Source organism: Varanus komodoensis, unplaced genomic scaffold (genome assembly GCF_004798865.1).
Source record: "Varanus komodoensis strain SLA01 unplaced genomic scaffold, ASM479886v1 scaffold4, whole genome shotgun sequence".
Lineage (NCBI taxonomy): Eukaryota > Metazoa > Chordata > Lepidosauria > Squamata > Varanidae > Varanus > Varanus komodoensis.
This window is the reverse complement of record NW_025335941.1, coordinates 2,506,043-2,527,549: the sequence shown is the minus strand read 5'-3', so window position 1 is coordinate 2,527,549 and position 21,507 is coordinate 2,506,043. Positions and strand designations below refer to the sequence as shown.

The window sequence follows — 21,507 nt, the reverse complement described above, 5'->3', positions numbered from 1 at the left end:
CTAAAGGATAGCGTTATATGCTTGACCCCTCCCTCCACCTCAGGAGAATGGAGTGTGCAGACCTTTACCTCACGGGACTGTACGGATGCACATGGCAGATGCCATTCCTAGGAGTGCTAAAAGGCATAGCTACAAGTATAATAGCTGGCACATTACATATTCTAATAAGTTCGAAGGCAGATTTGTTAGCTCGTGTGGAATATAAAAACTCCACCCTATAATCTTTGCAATGAAAAAAACAGCATATGACATGCAGGATTAGCATGTGATCAGGCCTCGAGGCAAGTTCAGAAGGTCTGGATTACGCCTTGAATTATACACTTTTGTGTACAAACTGAAGTAATAGTGCAGCACAAGATGGTTTTCTTTTGCAAAAAACAGTGTTATATTTCATGAAGGTAGTTTATAACCTCTAGCAAAGATTAAACCAGTACTAGCTAGGAAAGTATGTGCAAATTAGGACATTGCTAGAGCGTGTCCATTTAGCAACGACAGAACAGACAACTACCAGCAGGCAACCTTTAGTGAGTGTTCTGATGTCTTTGGGGAAAAAAATGGTTCTGACATAAGAATGACTAACTTCATAACAACAAACCCAGCTTTACTTTTGCAAGTTCTCGCTTTGTGCCTGAAGATTTTTAGGCATCTTTGACTAAGATTGATCTTATGGTAGACTAGATCAGGGATAAACTAACATGAAATCTATATTCCTATCCTATAGTCATAGCAAATGTACAAAGTTTAGAGCACGTTAACTAAATGTTTGCAATAAAATCAAATAATACAACAATATATCTCAAAACACCTCATATAAATATTTAGAAGGACATTTATACCTGATTATGTATTTTACCAATAGATAAAAATATTCTTCATTGGAAATTTTTCATACTCTAAGCCTTAGAAGTGTGCTATTTGAAAAGTCTTAGCCTTCTAATTTACAATACCAAGAAGACAGTGAGTTCAGGCTGTTTGGACCCTACCAGCCCTAACTGGGGTAATATTGAGTCTAGCAAACACACAATGAGCCAAACTCATGCTGAAAAGAATCCCTGCACACCTAAAGAGGATCCAGTTATATTCTTTCCTTAATCCTTATACATCACCCACTCCCCTGATAATCATATCCAGCAAGTCCAACTAAGAAAAATTTCCAGTCATAGGAGTCTAACACTACACAGTACTTGAGCTTAACATAGGTGAAAACATAGCTGCCAGGCTGCTAACTGGGGCCTGCAATAAGAAACATTTATTGCCAGTACTAGAACAGCTGAATTAACTGACAGTCTGTTTTCAGATGTAATTTGAAGTGCTGGTACTCTCCTTTAAATCCTTATATAATTCTTACCAATATCACACAATCCTGTTCAGCACTCAATGGAGGGCAAGGTCGGTAGGCAACTGGAAAGAGATTTTTTCTGTTCTTGCCTCTGGTTTATGAAATGCATTCCTTAGGTCTACTTTGATAACCATTTACCACAGATAAAGACCTTTTTATTTTCTACGGCTTTAACTTTTTGACTTATAATGGAATTATATTTGTTTCTGACTTTTTTTTCAAACATTGCTATTGTTTCACAGTATTATTGTTGAGTTAAAATCTATTAGCTTGATGGACACACAAAAATGTTTTAGCCTAAAGAGCAGGACATGCTTTTGTAAGGGAGAATTGATTCACAAATTAATTTTTCAGCATTTTTTCCTTTATTTGCTCCTCTCCTAACTTTGTTCCAAGAAAGGATTAAATGCAACTGCTTAGTAAAAAGGGTTTTGAAAGCCCTCCAAACACAATGAACAACACCTATTTCAAAACTTGTATACTCCTGAGATACTAGGGACAAATATTGGGTGGGGGGTGGGTGATCATTAATGCCTTTGTAGTTTTCAGAAAAGAAGACTGCACTAGTTGGAATTCGCATTTGATTGAGCAAAGAATGGCCTTATGGAAAGTAATGGCATGGTGGTATGCACTGCAGTTCATCTTAATGTACACAAATTGTATAACTACACCACAATTAACAAGCCTGAAGTTCTGATGAATACTGGATGATGAATTTTCACAATGTAATATGGTTACAGTAGTGCCCTAAATTTCCCAGCATCCTTCCAGCCAGCCATGGTGTCTAGAGCTGTCTGTAATAGTGGAAATTATAGAGCAAGTTTCTGTCTATACATGCATAGGATTGGACCCTTCAAGGCTCTCTTGAATCCTAAATCTTGTTTGTTGTAAACACACATTCATAAATACATGTATCAAACATGCTTACCGTTCTGTTCATAAACTTTTCATAACACAAAAATATACCACAGGGATGGATTATCTAGTAAAAATAACATAGCCGTGTGGCAACTACAAACCAAGATGAGTACTTGTAGTTAGTCTCAAGATCAAGTACTTTATATTCAAGAGTATGTATGTTAAATAAGTTTTTTCTTAAGCATTTAATATCTCAATGAACGGTGATATGGGTTACATATCAATGATTGTACTTTTTCCATGGATAGAGACTGAACTAAGTGGCTCTATTTCTTCCCCACACCCCAATTAATGGTTTGATTCATCTTTTTTTAAAATGGGGAATATGAGTCTCATTTTGTCATGAGAATCAGTTATACAAGCCATGAAGTGTATATGCTGGATACAGATCACCCACTTACAGCCATGCACTTCAGAACAAACTACTCTAAACCATACATATTTCATTGAAAGCTCAGGGTAACACTTCAAAAATGAACCAGCTAAACAAACTTCCAGTAGCACTTGACAGAGCTACACCTATTCTTCCCATTTCCAAAGCAGTACAGAATTAATTACCAGTTCTATGGATCTATTGTAAGTATAATAGACTAAAGAGCTATCACAGACACATTTATTGTAAAAGCACAATCCCAAGAGTGTCTAGTAGAGGGCCAAAACGATTAACACAAATGCTTTGTCAGATCAAAGATAAAACCTGCACCACCCAATTGAGGGATGAATTAGAACAGTGGGTTATCTTTCAAATTAACCAGGGCAGTTAGTGAGGAAAATTTCATGAAAGTGTAATTCTTAGCCTTTGTGAATCCACACAGCAGGCATTCTGCCAGCTGACAAGATGATGAAATTTTCATGCTTAAAAAAGCCTTCTTCATTCCCCAATTTAGATTAGCTAGTATTTCTTCTCCTTTTTTTCTATTTGCTCTTCTGCAGAAACTGTTTAAAATCTAGATCAATCTTTCAAAAGAATAATGAAACCACAGAAAAAAAGAATAAAATCTTAGGATGTCAGCCTTTTAAAATGCTTAATGTGTGTGGATAAAAATGAATAGCTTAAATTATTTGGAATGGCACAGGGAATATTAAGGAATTTATCACTGGAGAAGCCAAAGAAATAAGATATTCTATTGTTTAAATGGAGTAAGTATGCTAAAATAGCAAAGATGTTACAAGATCCAAAAGATAATTTTCCAAGCAAATACAACCTTGCCTTTTTTCCTACATCATCATATGGCAGATCATAAGGCTCAACTTTTAATGACTACTGCAGTAAAAAGGGAGTATGGCTGGAAAAAAAACTGTTATCCTCTCAGTCTAACAATGAAGTCACCACTCATTCAGCACTATTCTTCATCAGCTTAAAGTCCAGAAGAAACTGAGTGGGAAGATGGGACCCACAGCATGTGACCTGGGGTTAGCTTCCCACCAAAACTATTTTCACTATTTAAGCCTAAATCATTGGTAGGCAACTTATGCCCCTGCCCCCAGACCCCAATGTTTTGGCTTAACATTGCTGTTACGTACCATCAACATGTCTTTGACTTATGATGCCTTCTGCCCCTTCTCCACACTTGCAAATGTTTTGGCTTACAACTCATATTTTATTTTACAATGATTTTGTTGCCCAAAGCTGATGGAAGTTGTAGGCTAAAACTTCTGAATGGCCAGAAGGGGCCCACCTTTTCTTTAGAAGGTTCCAGGTTTTGTTTTCCACAGATGCAGAACCATATGTGGGCCTGCCTGGGACTATGAAAAAAGTGAAGACCTATCCTCCAAGCAGTTTCAGTAACTCAGTCAACTGCCATCTCCATGACAGATACTACACACTAAGAGGGGCCCAGTTTAGATAATACTTCCCCCTAGTCTCGCTCTTAAAATTTGGTGAGGGAATAAGATTGTATGTTCTCATCATATTCAAGTGAGCAGCTTCTACCTGAGCCACATGTGGGCATAATATTTGAACAGAACAGGTGTGTCAGAATTCCTATACACGCAGACCTGAACACCATATCAAACTTGAAAAATCTCTATGATCTGAAATGTCATGTATTTATGCTTACAAGTTCATATATGCTGGTCTTGAAAATGGGACATGTCCCAAGACCAAGCACATGGGGACCCACTGACAAAGTGTTGCAGCCTAGTTACAAAGCATCAGAATGAAAGCAAGTTGAGCAGCAGGGCAAGAAGATGTTAAGCACAATTTACTGATCTCTTTTCTATCTATATTAATTAATCAATATAATCATAACCCTAACCCAAAACCAATAGAGAGGGGTAAACCTGTACATACTTCTAAATGGAAATTAAATGTCAGAGGGAACAGCCAGTAGTAAACTAAACTCAGTCTTTGAGAGGAAAAAGTCAGCAGGAACTTTTACAGTCCACTTTTAAGCTAAATTCGCAGTAGACTAAACTCGGCCTTGAAAATACATATCTCTGTACTATCTGGAGTCACTGTATAGGCCTAGCTAGTGGGTGTTACTACTTTTAAATATCAGGGAAAGCTAGCTCAAGCTTTTAGGTAAGCTCACAAACCAAAGCCCAGAAATAGAGGAATCCCAGGTGTGAGGGACCAGCTATCACACACCAAACAGGTCAGACTTCTAACAGCAGCCCCTCTGTCTGTTGACTACAACACATTCACTGTTATGCTCTCCAGTGAATAGGACACTATTCCCAAAGGTTACAACTAACAGTTTGCATTGGTTAGCACTTATTCATTCCCAATCACTGAAAGCTAGGTTAGCCCAAGAGGTTCAACCACAGCCTCCTTTGCTTTTCAAAAGAGGTCCTCCAACAGATTAGTTCTCGAAACAGTTTAGTCAGTCCACCTAGAACTATATTAGAAGGTAGGCTTCCAATAAGCCCCACTGATGAAGTGTCTCAGCCCCACTGACAAAGTGTCTCAGCCCACAAGCAAGTTTGACAACAGAGGGAGGAGGCCAGGACACAGAACTCTGCTCTCTTTGCTAGTCAGGAGAGTAAGGTGCAGGGAACTGCTGAGAAGTAAACCCATTGCCCTCTCCAGTAGGATAAAGAAAGAAACTTGATACAATCCAAAATCCAGTAGGCATTTCAAGTGAATAAACTGCTTATATCAACTAAACCAATTATGAAAGTAGAAAACCATCAGGGCTGTGTGGGCTATCCAGTGTATTGCACTGAGTGTTCACATGTATGACTACTAGCCAACTGGGCAGAGGTCATGAGTATATGCTCAGTGTAATGCGTGCCTGGCTCTCAGGGAACATATTTGTTCCCTTTAAGTCAAGGTTACTGACCTGGAGAAGCAAAGAGAGGTAGACAGGCTGGATGATGGGACCTCTGGGACCGAATAAGCAAGGTCCCAACTGCTGGGTGACAGCTCCTCTGCATTCACAAAAAAAGAGGGCCTTAGGGAAGAAGGGTGTTCTGAGGAAGAGAAAAATGATCCCTTAGGAGGGACCCATTCCTTGGACGGTGAACATGTATCCTCTCACACTGAAGATACCACTCTGCGGACTAACACTGGTTGCTAGCCTTGCTGGCTATGTGCTACCTCTTTTACCAGAGGTGGCATGTCTGCGTATATCAGTTGCTGAGGAGCATGGGCAGGTGGAGGTCTTGTACCCACCCTGCTTGAGGGATCCCTTTGGGCAGTTGGCTTTTCTTATGTTCTTAAGCCAGGTAGGCAAGAGTGTCTATGTGATCGGGGAAGGGCATTCTGCAGTGGAACTATGTTCTTACCTTTGTTTTGAGTCTGGCAATGTCTTTTAATATGAGTCTGGTAATGTCTTTTCCTAGTTAGTTCAAGACACTAACCAGCAAAAGAGTATCATTTTGTTTTCTGATTTGAACTACAAACATTATTAAAATTAAAGTTAACTGAAAACAGATAATGTCCTAATCAGGACAAAACAAAACCCTGAAGAAGTTAAAGATAACTATTTTTTAAAGCTTATAATTCTGTTTTAATTCTATCATCTTGTCCTTTTCGGGGCCTGGAACATTCCAAGCCAGACACATATAGCAGGACTTCATGTGTTTTGACCACTGGGGTCTCCCAGCTCAGTCTTTGTTTCCTTCACAATGAAGTTCAAGTACAAGAAAGACAGAACATAGATACAGGTTGAGTCCAGACAACATGACAATCCATGGTGGTTCTTTACCATTGCTGGTCTGTTGTGTTGCCTGAAACCCAGGCATGGTACTTCTCCATGGTCTAAAGTTTGGTCTTTAGAAATCACAATAAGAAATGACAGTTCTATGGTTTCTCTGTATCACCATGGCTTGTCATATTGTCTGAACCTAGGACCAGATTTTCCATGGTCATATGCAATTAACATAGAAAGACCAGGAAAAAGCAACAGCTGCAGAAGCCACTCAAGCCATCTAGCCTCTAAGTGCAAATCAATAAGGAAGTAGTAGGAAACACAGGCAAGGAACAATGATGCACTTTGGTACTGAATTTCAGGCATGGTGGTTGAACAAATATATGCCAACAGCAAAAAGAATGAGCAGGGAGAATGGAAACTATGATAACATAGACACCATTTGATTGTCTGTAGAGTAGATCATAATAAAAAGATGCAAAACAGAGTGACCACACAGAGTTGCTTGTTGTGTTGCGTAAATTTCATAAACTGATTGGATAGGATAGGGAAAATTCAGGTTCAAATCTCCACTCACACATGAAGCTCACTAGATGACTTTGGGCAAGTCACCAGCTCTCAGCCTTATCTATTTTGCAGGGACTGGTGAATATAAAATCTAGGGAGCACTTAGTTCCTTATATGAAACTCAAGATATAACAATATACATGGGGGCAGTAAGAAAGGGTGAGAGATTGAGATCAAAAGGTTAAAAAAGCTAAGGCTATCACTACTTCAACTTTGTGGAATACTTACAGGAGCTTTAACTTAGCACTACAATTTTGAAAAATCTGGTGATGACTGCCTACCCCTTTGACTGGCTACTGGTATAAGCCTCTCTGCACTTCCCATTTTTTCACATCCCCACATGTTCTCTTCCAGAGGTAGAACACAGTGAGATAGCTGGGATGGGAGGTTGTCTTTAATGCCTGCTTCTCCCTCACTAACCAGCCTCTCTCTCCACCTTTACTCTGATTCTCTTTAAAATATGAGGCTGATTATACCCAGCTACTGTTTTTACAGCTAGATGTTTCACCATAGCAGCGTATTAATAGTAGTTCTTTCACCCTTCCCATCTGAAGAGATATTAGGTGTTCTCCCCTGCAGATTTATGACAACACTAGCCAACTATAGTTTAGTTTACCTGGGAGGGTTGTTGTGTTGAGCCATTTTTGCAGCTGGGTGCTCAGTTTTCTGTGGCTTGTATTTATGTGTTTGTATTTTATTTCTATACTGCCCAATAGCCAAAACAGTCTGAGCAGTTCACAATAATTGTCAGGTCACGCAAACCCAGGCAGCAGGCACTATTTGAAGGGTAGACAAGTCTGAAATAACTCATGGCTTGTTTTACAATTATATGAGGTTTGTCAAACCTTCAAACAATCCCTGCCACCTGGATTCATGTATGTCACAGAAAGATGGATCCCTGTGGAAATCTGGCATGATATGACATCCCCTGCAAGGTGATTTAGTCAAGTTGAGTAGTCAAGATGTACATACTGTTGTTTATACAGCCTCTGGCACTTTGTTACAGAGACCTGCTTCCCCCATTATGCCACTGAAGGTTGAAAAGCACAGCTTTTCTATCATTTTCCCCACCCCTTCCCCAAGTGGGGAACCATGGCTTATACTGGCATCGTTTAGGGTGACTTTTTCTTATGGTAGCTGGTTGTGATATCCAAAGCCTGGCAAAAATTCTCTTCCACATGGGTTGTTGAAAACAGAGAAAGCCGTTTGGCAAAAGGGGTGAAAACTTGGCTTCTCCTTGTGTTTGATACCACTCTCCGTTGAAATGATACTTGTCTATTTATGCCTCCATTTTGTTGCCTTCCTAGACAGTGACACTTTTTATTTTCACATCTGGGAAAATTTATACAAATCTAACTTTTTTTTAACCTTGGGGAGATTTGCACATATTTAATATTATTTGTGACAATTTAACTTTATTTATATTTTTAAATTTTGGGGAGCTTTACATGAATCTACTAAAATGCCATAACCACTCCGCTTAATCACTGTTCTTTTGCAGATTTGTTCTGAAATTTGTGCTTCTACTCAGTTCTGGCTCTGCCTATACACTGACATGTTAAGCAATCCCATTTATTACTGTGTAGCCTTTATGTTTACCTAAAAGCTAACAACAGATACCAATGGAGGGAAGCAACAAGAATGAAGGTGGGGAGTCAAAAGCATCTATTAGCCACAGGGAAAAAAGGGGCTTTAGGGAGCCGGTGTTATTACTTTAGTGTGATGTGAAGCAACCTTTTTTTAAAAGTGTTCACTGGCAGCAGAACTGTCAAAGTGGAGGATGAAATTGCCAAGGGCATTGATGTGGGGGGATGGTTATGCAACTGAGGATCACTAGTCTCTTGGTGCTGCACACTTGCTAAAATATTGTTTAAAATCTTGGGTGATATGTTCATAACAGTTCAGAACCTTAAACCCCTTCAGCAATCTGAAGTTTTGCCCATGTGCAAACAACCTCAGCAAACCATTTGCAGAAAGGGTTCTAACATTGGGAAAAAGGACATGAGGATTACTACTGCAGGGGCCCATGGGGTACATGCTGGCTGCAAGGACTGCGAGGAGCTGAAGGAGAAAAAAGCCACAGTAAGCTACCAAGCAGGTGATCAACTATCAGGAGTAATGAATATGCTATCCATCAATTGTGACTTATTCTCAGGGATTCGCACTGCTATCCCAGCCTGCCATACTTTATATAAGGCATGGTGAATTACAGGTTACAACAAATTCAAGTAATGAAAACCAACTCAACACAACACACTATGCCAAACCCTGATTGGCTGTTGAATATTCAAAATGGCTGCCAGTACACACTGAAAAGCAGCATGGTTTAAATAGGCAACAGTAAACTGCAGTGATCATACAAACCTATCTACCAAACATGGGTTACATTTTTTTGTAGTGAGAAAGAAAGAAAAAGCAGGCATTTATGTGACAGAACTGGCAACAATGATATTTGTACGTTTTTCTGGAAGAAGTGAGTGCTCAGTTGACTTGGGAAAAGCTTCATAAAGCAGCTAGGTAAAATAGCTGTATGGGCAGCCAAGGAGGCTTAAGTGGAAAGATGCAGAAGCACTGAGGTAAGCAAAGGAGAAAGACAAGAGTTAGTAGTGGGAAAAGTAAGTGAACAAGGTAATAGCCTCAGGGAAACCAGACTGGATGAGACAAAGCTGAGAAAAAGGAGGGAATAATGGGAGAAAAGCAGAGAGCCGAATTCTTCTCACCAAATTTACTCACTTCATTACATAGAAACTGAATACCACTACTTAAAACGGTCTCTACTCAAGACCTATAAACTAACAGCAATTGGTAAAGATAACAAACCAGCCCTAGAAAAGGCTGCAATGCTAAGCACACATACCTGGAAGTAAGCCCCACTGAATGCAAAGCCACTTCTTGTTAAACATGCCTACCTTTGCAGTATAACTCTGAAGTCATCTCATTCTTGAGGAAATCATTTCAAAAATATTGAGGTGAATATTCCTCAGACAATGCTACTATGTCACTAGGGACACTAGCATGGACTAACAATACTAAATATTTATTGTTTTGTTGGTGATTATGTTAGCTAAATCAATCACAAACTTGCAATCTGCCTATTCTTGAATACTAGTTGTTAAGGAACTGCACTGAGCAAAAACTGCTTAACATGTTGTTCTGCAAATGTTTATATTTGTTACAGTATAAGCAACACTGTCTTATCTAGCCAGAACACATATCTAGCCATTCATAGGCTTGGCATTAGAATGACAAAATCACAGTAATTAAAGTTCTGTTCTGATAGCTTCAAAATAAACATTTTTCATGAATAATTTTCAAAGAACGAGCCAATATCACTATTAATGTAGAACATGCAAATGTAGTATTGAGCAAAATAGAGGGCCTTCTTTTTGTAAATCTCCTTAATTATATTGAGTTGTTGCAATTAAAACTTGAAATACTTAACCTTCAAGAAGTGATCCTAAACTTAACTATCACTGAAAGATGCATTACAAAACCAGGAGTAAAACCAATGCTGAACTTAAGATATTCTTTTCCCCAAATCTGTCTGAACTAGTACAAATACAATTCAATAACCATGGATAACCAAGTGAAATGGCTGAGTTCAATGATGTTCTATGAAAATCAACAAATGCTTCTTTTCTCTGGTACTATCACTAAACCAAACTGACCCTCAGAAAGTGTGACATTAAACCGTTGCTTCATGTAAAAGCATACTGTCATAAATACATATAACTCATGCACTGATCCTATATGCCTGGCAGTTACTACGCCTATGTTAATACCTTTAGTACAATACCACTAAACTTTAACTCACTATTTTAAGAATAAAAAGAGATGCTCAAAATATGTAGTAATATCTTTCACATCTTGTGTTAATATGCTGCCAAGGAAGAGAAGAGGACCAAATTATTGCCTATTTCTTTTTTCTCCTACGTGAAAGATTTAAGTATAATGATTTAAGTATCACCTGAACTTCAGTTGCCACAATCTCTTTTAAGTGTTTTCCTACCCATGCAAATAGTTCCAATATAACTTTATATTTGACAAAGGGTGCAACTTCCAACATTGTTCAGACATCCGTGGAATGTGGGCAATGCAGGGAGTTGTGGGATTTTGTTTTTGCTTAAACTTGCATTGGAAAATATCCTAAATTTTCTGAATCTTCTAGGCTTGACCTAACATCCAGTGCTGACACACTGACACTATTTTAAAGTTTGGACAAACTACATTATACTTCTACAAAATCTCAGTGTAGTTTGGGTACCCTAAAATCTTAGAATTTTAGTGAACTTCCAGACAGATGTAAAAATCTTGTGAAAGCTTTCTGTTAACGTGGTTGCAGATGATTTCTACTTGGATAAAAGTAGGTAAAGGATGATGCATTATACCAGGATACAAATATTTAGCAGTAAAATTATTTTCCTTGACCTTTGCCAAGATACGTACTGGATTAGTAAGCCCAATTTCAGTGTTAAAGTTTTTACGGAATTCTTTATCCTGCACAATTGAAGGAAAAAATTGAATTAATCTTTATGTAGCCAACTTTTCCCATGTAGTCATTCTTTTTCAATGATTACAAAAATTTAATGCTCAGAGTAAATGCTGTAATTTTACATCTGTCTATAGTCTGACCAGGTCCAACAGCTGAGTTGCATTAGAATGGCAGAAGTGGAGCACAGCAGTCTCTGCCATTGCCAGGGGACCCATGACCAGTGGAAAACTGGTCCCACTGGCTCTGATGTGTGTGTGGGGGTGGGGACCAATCAAAGCAAACAATTAAAACATGGCGAAGGAAGCACAGACTAGACCTATACACTGGTGAGAGAAGGAACATTTGCTGGAAACTTGTTTCATCCCACCCTGCCAGAAAAAGCAGATAAGAACAGTACATCTTAATAGTTAATGTCTGACTTTATTTTCTCCTACCTGCATCTTAATTCATTTTCCTTCTGTGTATTATTTTAGATGCAAGCCTGAGAGAGGCTATTGTCTTGTTATTAATCTTTTTAGCTTCAGCTTTTCAGAGCTGAAGAGGAGGGTATAAGTGCTTTCACACATACAGACAAACATATAGACGAAAAATACTTTTGAGCAACAAGGATAGCCTGTATCACTCGTAACACAAACCATACATTAAGTAGTGGCATTTGTATCCACTTGTAGGCAAACTGGCACTCTCCAGATGTTTTAGACTACAGTTCCTTAATTCTGACCACTGACCATGCTATCTAGGGATTACGAAAGCTGTAGTCAAAAAAACCTCTGGAGAGCCCAGATTGCCTACACCTAAATTAAGATTGCCAATATCAGTTTTATGCAAGAAAATGCTGAAGGCAGCCTTCCCCGATGGGTACTCTCCAGAACTTTTGGACTTCAGTTCCCTTCAGTACCATCCAGATCAGACATGTGGGGAGTTGTGGTCTCAGGGTGGGGTTGGCCAGTTTAAGGTATTCCTTAAATGAAAAAAAATCATATTATAACAGCAAAGAGTCCCTTGTATGTAAAGTACAGAAAATAGCATTATAGAAAATGATTAGGCCTAGCTCAGATGTCAGAGTTTCAGTCTACCATCTGACCAAGTATAAGCTGTACACCATCATGCTCACCCCTCATCAACACCCTCTTGTACACTTGGATACAATAAAGATATCCTGCTTTCTTAAACCACAGCTTTCTGTAACATCAACAGTGTAGGTTAAGAGTTTGTAATAAACAAGAATATAAAATTAGGATCAGAACCTGGTTGGTTAATACTTTGGTTTCCAGTAAGTCCTTAAACCACCACCCTGGTTCAGTCCTTGGAGCTCGCTGTGATATAAGGAACCAGGGTATCTACCCTGAAGTTGAAACTGGAAGAGGAGAGACAAGATGGGACACACAGGCAGGACCAAATTCTGTATTGAGCTGTTCACTTACAAAGGATAAGGATCAGGATTGGAAAAGTTGTTGTTCATATAAATGAATAAGTATAAATTAAGAACAAAGTTACTCACGCTGTAGTACTTCTTAATATAGTTTCTTATATCCAAGATTAGCTTGTTGTTAATTTGCATGAGATAATCTGAAAGGTTTTCATGGCATTTGCTACAAGGTTGCAAACTGGCTTCAATCATCCCACCCTAAAGAAATAAAAGACCAAAAAAGTCAACATCTTGGGCACATGTATGGACAACTTTGCAATACTGATCTGTGACCACAATAAAACATTCATTGATAATTGTGCAGGAAATCATATGCAAGAAATCTATTTAAGAATGGGTATTCTATTATGTCAGTGTGCTAATGAAAATTATTTTGTGATAGTTTAAGGAACCTCTACTTTAACGGCCACAGATTAGCTTGCATGATGACATTTCCACCCCCCCCCACAAAAAAAGAAGCACAAATGAGCACTATTGTCATAGCAGTAGAAAGCCCATATGCTAGTACAACAGAACTTGTGCTAGCATAAGACAAAATGATCTTTTTGTCTTAGTATTTTTATTGTAATTTTAACTGCATAGGTTCAAAGTTCTTATGTAGCACACTAGAATGAACAGCCAGAATACCATACTGGAAGATTTACAAATTGTATAACCAAACACATTTTTCGTCTATCTATACACAGACAAAATTATTTTTTTAAACTGCACTGGAGAGCAGCAGAATTTCACACCATGTTTCTATCACTGCTTAAAAATCTGTACTTTTGTGAGCCAAAAACACTATCCCCACACTAACAATATTAAGCAATTCCAGGTGGAAGAGATTGCAGAGCTTGACATCCGTTCTTCTTATACTTAGCCCATCTGTAACTTGTCAAGCCTCCATGCAATTAACTATCTTATTTACAGCTGTAATGAAACAAAGTCAAGGATTTAGCAAGTATTGCTGCTCTGTGCCTGCCTTTTCCTCTTACTTGCTTCCAAAAACCGCTTTGTTTTGATTCTAAGAACACAGAACATCTGCTGTTTGTCCAAATTAACTTAAAATAATTACTTTTAATTTAGATAAAGAATTCATTTGCTTTAACTTTCAAGGTTTTCAGTACTCCACAGCCTGCTAATTTGCCAATAACTAGTACATGCATAACATTGCAATAGAGTTAAATAGTTGGCTCTATTTCAAGTTCTGATCCAAGGTCACAGATACATTTTTTGGCAGCACTTCTCTGTAGGAATGTACCCGATGACTTTTTATGTCTGATGTACAAAGACAGCAGGAGAGATAACACAGAGGAAGCTTCTATATAAAACAGGGAGGGTGTGTAAAAGTACAAAATAAAACAAAAATGCTCTTCTCCAATTACTTTGATTTAGGGAAATAAAATGTCACTGAACAGGCTTTATTAAATGAGCGGTTCAAAGATGAAAAATACATGGAAAAGTCTGAAAAAATCAGAATAGTGATACCAAAAGCATGACAAATCTTTTTTGAAAACAGTACCCTAAAGTGCATTTGACATCAATATATAGAAATGCTTCTTACAGAGACATAAATAGAACTGGTTCTTTCCTCCACTATAGCATCCCATAAATAAAGGATCTCTTTTCCAAGCACAAGACCCAAATACTGACCGAATGATCAAACACATTGTCATAAATTTTCTCTGTCCCACATTTCGGGCAGGCAAACTGGAATTTTTCACAGTCTTTATATTTTTCTTCATCAGTGAGCTGAACTGGGCCACCAAGCAAATCATCATTCTCCTCATCTTTATGATAATGGTGACAGACTTTGAACTGTGAGGGATCCAGCCCTATTAATAACAAATATAAATTCAAAGTCCAAAGAAAACAATTCATCTAAGTTGATACATCAGCTTCAAATGAGAGTCGTAAAATCCAAAGTAAAACTGAATTCTTAGGAAGAGGTGTTTTAAAAAAATAAATAAATTTTCCCATTTTTAACCTAAGATGAAAATGTGAGTAACATGAAGAAATTACTTATCTTTTCACACAAAATTGCTTTATAAATAAAACAAGCACAATGCATTATCTATCATGGGGAGCATGCAGGAGAACGTTTTGTTTATGAAGATTCTACTCCTAGAGAACAGCTTTATTGCTACTTTCTTAAGTTACACAGAGAATATTTGAATAAAATTGTGCATCTTTATTAGGAAAGTCTTTAAGCCAGAATGGTATCATTAAAATGAGATAGTGAATATAAAAATCCCATTAAAAGAAACCTGGTTGTACTCCTATTACCCACTCCTTCAAGACTATACACAACTGCCAACTCAGACTTCAATGTAGTGGTCGATTTCATTTTGGCTCAGTGGTTAACAGCATGTAGGTTTCAATCTAATGCAGTCGTTAAAATTCAACAGCAGCACTTAAAAAGTCCGAATTGGAGAAAAGAAGTAGATCTGGTTACCAGAAGCCAGAAAGTTTAAGAAATATTAGCAACTCAAACATAAGCTGAGCCATGAGTGCACGCACACATGCACATACACACACAGAAAAATTATTTACTATACTATTGTGTCTTGCATTCAGAGATATATTTTAAACAGCTGCTTAAAGCTATCAGATTAAGATTATTATTTTAATAGAATTTCATACAGCAAAATAATTTGGTTGGGTGTCAGAATTATTAGGCAGCACAAACAGCATTTTCAGGACAAAGAAATCAACTTGCAAAATGTTCACCTCAGAGGGTTGGTAATATGTTTTCTTTAAAACCATTCCATTTGGAACAGTAAACACTGAAGTTTACATTTTTCATTCTAAATAAAAGGTATGAAATGATTTTTACCTTGTAAGCAACATTAATCTGCAAGCACAGCACACCCTTGATCAAACTAGCCAATTCAATAAGATATCTAATTTAGTTTAATTCAGTTACTCAGGTGACTCTTGGGGTTTGATAAAATTAATTCTAGTTACCAGTTCAGAAACATAAATTGGTGAAACCATATTTAAACATCTCACCTTTCTTAACATGAGTGTACAGCATTCAACAACAACTACTTGATATGTTAATCATGACTGCAGGACACAAACTACCATTACTGGAACAGTTCTAAAGCACTCTCCAAACATATCACTATGACTTCTGATACTATTCTGGAGTGGTTGATAGGCTGAAGTCTCGAGAACTGATACCTATTTTACTCGTACCAATTTTAGCTACTTAATGCTTGAGAAGGTCATTGTCATTAAAAAATATTATTTAATCTGAACTCTTGAACATAAGTGTTTTTAGTAAATGGCTAGAAATTATCAACTATTTATGACACAAAACATTTTAATAGAATAAATTTATGAAAAAACACTATAGCAGAAGGGTGCTAGATTAAAAGTTATTGAAAAAATCTGTCATATTACATCAGTTCTAAAAAATCTTGCACTATATTTAAAAAGTAATTCTGAGTTGTTTTGTTTTTCCTTTCTTCCTGCTGCACCATGTAAATACTTGCAATATACTCTTTATCATTTGCAAAAGGTTAACGTCCTAATTTGGTCTAAAAATCCAGGTTTGACTTCTTGAGCTATTAAAGAAATAACATTTCAATTGAATAATACATGTTCACCTGTAATGCTGTTTAAATAATACTGAACAACACTGTAAGGTTATTATACTTTATTATGCTATGCAGCAGTGCTAAATTTCAAAAAGCAAATAACTGGCACTGGAAATAAACAGAGCTAAAGGTAAGCCTTCTTTCTCTGTTAGCAAGAAGATTAGATACAGACTTGAACACTAGAGCTGTACTGATACCAGTGGGGCTCCATCAATAGTAATTTGCACTAGCTTTCACTTTAGCATTAATAATTATTTTGTCTGGAAATAACCCAAGCAACTGTGGTCCTGATTCAGTAATGCATTTAACATATTTAAACCGGCAATAAGGCAATCCAACTAAGAGCACAATTTCAACTAAATATCTTCATGAACAACACTGCATTTTGTTTCATAGACTATTACCTGATTCAGTTAAAGTTCTGAATAATAATTTACACATTTTGCAGCAGTAAAAGTAGCTTGATAAAACACATTTTAAACATATTATGCATACTTATGAAAGCAATGTCCCCAAAGTCTTGTTTAACCTCTCTTGGTTATGAGTATACCCCACCCCCAAAATTAAATACGTGTTATTTTCTCACAGATGGGCTTTATACAATTAACTGAGTTCTGATTCTCCACATTAAATATATTTTAAAAACTTAGCTTATAACTCATATCCCATTTTAAAAACATTACATTCCATTAACAGCAATTATACCATAATTTAATCATAATTTGATCAAGCCTTTGGGAAAAAGTAAAAAATAAAGTTTCTACCATTATGTAATACATGTTATAATTGACCTAGTTATTATGTTTATTAAAGTTTTGCAACAACATTTTGTACATAACATTTCCTAGCAGAAAAGTCTCAGCTCACAGGATAATTAGATGTATTCCAAATGTATTTATTTTAATAAGCAGCCCCCCCCCACAAATATAGATCGACTTTGGTCTAACTTGAGAGTTATGCAAGTTCAAAAATTAATCTCACCTTGCAGCTTAATTCATGAAAGCTTTTGAGAAATAAAAGAAAACTAGTGTATAGTGCTGCCACCTAGAGGTTTCAAATCTAAATCTTTTTAGATTGTATTTCAGTGCTCTGTTTAATAAACACTGATTACTTAGGTCCCCCAAAATCAGCTCTAGAATCATTTTTTCACTAGCTATATAAATATGCAAACTTAAAAGCTAACTATAAGAATTTAGATAGTGGAAATAAAGTTGGTTTCATTTATTTGGCTGAAATTCAAGATTCAAAGTTGCATAGCTTTTCTGAAATGAAAAGCTCCAGAGAATGCCAACCTCTGAAAGAAGCACTCTGTCACTACTCCAGGGTCCAAATATGATCTTGATTCATTGCCATATAGACCTAGTTCAAACAATCACTGTAAGCTAAACAAGTTTATTTGAGAATTGTTTCCTCCTCAAACAAGTAAAGCCACATGACAAGCTGTGGCAGGGTAGGTGATTATGCAAATTGTGCCTGGTACATGGCATGATTTAAACAAGTCACTGTTACTTTTTTAGCCAACAATGATTGTGTGAGCCAGCTAACTGACAAATTAAGATTAGCAGCAGTTTGTACAAGTATGGGTGATACAGCAAAAGAGGAGCAACCTGAGAGGAGGGGTGAGGAGCATGGATGCCCAAGGTTCAGCTTATTCTTATAAATACTAAGCCATGGTTTAGGTGCGTTGATTTTAATACCTTTATATATTCTGATCACAGTGAGCTGATTCAGATAAAGTTTTGAGTTCTAGTTGACTATTATTTTTGAACAAGGCTACTGTGTCTTAATGACCAGAATATACAAAGTGATTAGGCAAATGGTTTCAACAGATGTTGTAGTCTGTCCTGCAACACCAGGCTTAGGCAACAAGAATATTCTAAACTGAAAACCGTTCTCTAAAGCAAAATAATCCACTGAATTTTTCATATTCACTTCAGACAAGTGGAAAAGAATATTTAAGATGCATAGTATACTTACTTGCTTAAGCAAGTGAGTCAAACTGCACTCCTGATAATAGTAACAGGGAAGGCACTATGTGTCCCACTCTGACAGCTACGTTAAGTCCCTGTACACTCTTTACTCTATCAACCAAGGCTACTTCAACTTACATGAATGACAGAGTTAAACGACTCTCCTCTCCATTACTGTAGGGCAACCCCCCATCATGGTAACTTAATCAGCAGGCTGCTCCATTAGGGGACAACAGTGGTACAGGATGGAAAGCGCCATTCATAGGGGTACCAGTGGGCATGCCTTGACTTAGACAAGGCCATCACAATGTGCCCAGCTCAGACAGCTGTGTAAGTTTGCTTGCAGCTTTCACTGTATCAGCATAAGGGCTTTTATCAGCTCAGATAAAACTAGGTTCATTCACTAATAATAAAAGAGGGTGAATATCTGTCCATTCATCTCTCAGTGTTAGAGCTCTAACATTAGGCACCTCAAACTTGATGTGTATACTTCGGGATTACCCATGTGTGTACCCTGGAGAGGTGAATCTTGGGTTTATTTCATCTTTTAAACTTAAGAATATTGATTACATTTAAAAATGCCCACGTGATTGAACGCTGCAATAACATTTTCAGTCACTAGGGGCAGACTTCCCAAGTCAATGCATGGCTTTGCAATAGAATAGTTTGAAGCAGGGGAAGATTAATAGGTGGAGGGTCATAATTCAATACATCCCTTCTCCCCCACTGTGTGGCAGTGTCTTCTTAAGATGACGAAATGGATTAACTCCTTCCTGAAGGAGACTACAGGGGTATTAGCAGGTATTTGTTGTTATGTGCCATCAAGTTGTCTTTGTCTTACAGTGACCCTATGAATGAAAGCCCTCAAAAATGTCCTGCTTCGCTCTTGTAAATCTCTTATGGAGTTACTCTATCTCATTTGGGCTAGCAGCTATCCTCACGAGTAATAAGACAAGTCTCACCAGCACTATCCTTGTGAAAAGTCCAAAGCTGTACTTGGTCCAAAGCAAAATTATTTTTTACTGGTTTTTCATATTTTTCCATTTTACTGATAGCTTCCATGAACACTGAGTGGAAAGTTGGACTTGATGGCCTACATGGGTCCTTGCAATCATGAATCTATGATTTGACGATGACTACTCCAGGGTCTATCTGTCAAAAAAGTATTAGTTCTTAATAATTAATACAAAAATGAATACCAGCCTCTATACTTACCAAGCCATGCTGCAATAAGAACTGAATCAATTCCATCTATGGGTTCACAAATACGAGCAACTACTGGATGAATCTGTTGTGACAGATAGTACTGAGTATCAATAACAAGATTTGCTTGTTTTTTCAGTTGTTCAGGAGCATATGCTCTCTGGCTGGCACTCAGATTTGAACCGTCCTATACCAAAAAAAGATAAAAGATAGCATTAACAACGGGTATGGAAGCTTATTTTTCTTCTTCTAAAGAAATACATGTAAGTTATTACTGTGGATGCACTATATTTCCTACAGTATTTATTTACACACTATACTCATAAGCAAAAATTTACTACATTAAAATTGCTTTAGATTTTTGTTCTTAAGGATAGAAAACAAAAGGTATAACTGAAAAAAAAAAACTGAATACTTTACCTGACAGATAACATATGACACAGTATCCCCAGCTTTCATCTTTTTGCCCTCTTGAGAATTTATCCACAGTGCAACATGAACATGAGGTAAGCTTTTTTTGTCTGGGTAATCTTGTGGATCCTTTGTTAATGCCTATAAATCAGAGAAAAGGAAATCTTTTTACTGAACATGCTGAATGAATTACTGCAGCATTATAATACCCAATCATATTGACTGGATTTGCATGTCACAATATGCCACAATGGACTGTGAGTCTTGCTTGTGTCTGTGTGGCTTATTGTGATATCTAAACCTGACACGGATTATTCGGCATGGTTTGTTAACCATGCGTAAGTCGCCCTTAGAATCCATGGCTTGTTGTTGGGTTGTTCAGGATAGCATGACATGACATCACCTGGTGATGTGACTTTGGTGCAGCAGGTTGGACAGGGCTTCAGAGCCACCCAGCAAAAACAGCAAACCCCCCCCCCCCAACGTTCCTCCCTCTATGCTCCAGCTTCACCTGCACTTCATCATAGGCTTTGCTTGTTTTTCCTGCCTGCTTGAGAATTCAGTCTTTTGTTGTTCTCCCTGCACCCCAGCTTTCACTGATACCATTTGCCTCAGCAGGTTATTTTTACTCTTCTGTTATTCTTCAACCACCATCCCATGTGGTGAATCAGGGTTTGTACAGTACATAAACCCTAAAACACATGCAGATATTTCCAACAAGACCTTAATTTGTCTCTCACAGGTTACACATTGACCTGGTTATTTTTATTCCCAATCTTGGCCCTTTGACAGTCCAGTTCTGTTTTCACTCTCTCCCTTCCCTCCATCATACAGTTTAGCACTTCCTTAGATGGCCTGTTTTCCCAGTTAGTCTTATCTTGTGTGAATGTCCTTGAAGGAGACTCTGCTCTATATCAAAACAAAATCTGCAAGTCTAGAAGTACCTCTCTACTTCTGCAGGGTGTTTGCCATGTGCTCCTCTACTTGGCATTTTTCTAGATCCATCTTGTCCCCCTAGAAAATGATAAGCTAATACCAGCCCCACTGCAGGGCACCATTAGCTAACAGACTAAACTGAAAATACTTTTAGTTATTGCAGCACAAACATACATGCAAAAGCTAGGGAAAATGCCCAGAATGGAAGGGAAGGAGGATTACTCTGCTTCACTGTTTTCTTCTGCTCGCATTCCCCTCACACAACCACTATAGAAAATGGATGTACTGCTACCAGTGGCACACTATGGGGCACAGTTTGCCTAAGAATAACAAGGCCAAAGAACATGTACTAAGTTCTGGTCTGGTGAAGAAGCCAGAGTATTTAACCATCTGTGGGACAAAGCTGCAGGAACTGTGAAATTCTGCACATGCACTCTGAATTTTGAAATCTGCACATGCAAGTACTTGTTACCCTGCTTTCCTGAGCAGATGACACATGGGGACTTCACACACATGCAAGAAGAGATTTAAAGACACCATCACAAACCAATGTGCTTTGGC

General features: G+C 37.7%; 1 protein-coding gene across 3 annotated transcripts in view; it reads right to left on the bottom strand.

The window, feature by feature from the left end:
* POLA1 (DNA polymerase alpha 1, catalytic subunit) overlaps nucleotides 1-21,507 on the bottom strand; it is a 217,588-nt gene that overhangs the window by 120,345 nt on the left and 75,736 nt on the right. For 2 of the 3 annotated variants that reach the window (XM_044441804.1, XM_044441805.1), the window contains exons 31-34: nucleotides 20,020-20,151; nucleotides 19,612-19,786; nucleotides 14,475-14,656; nucleotides 12,912-13,037 (exon numbers count right to left, since the gene is read on the bottom strand). In XM_044441804.1, the coding sequence (XP_044297739.1) occupies nucleotides 12,912-13,037; nucleotides 14,475-14,656; nucleotides 19,612-19,786; nucleotides 20,020-20,151 (615 nt within the window). Of the gene's footprint in view, nucleotides 1-10,664; nucleotides 12,372-12,911; nucleotides 13,038-14,474; nucleotides 14,657-19,611; nucleotides 19,787-20,019; nucleotides 20,152-21,507 lie in introns of those variants that run through there. The other variant, XM_044441806.1, reaches the window with a different exon arrangement.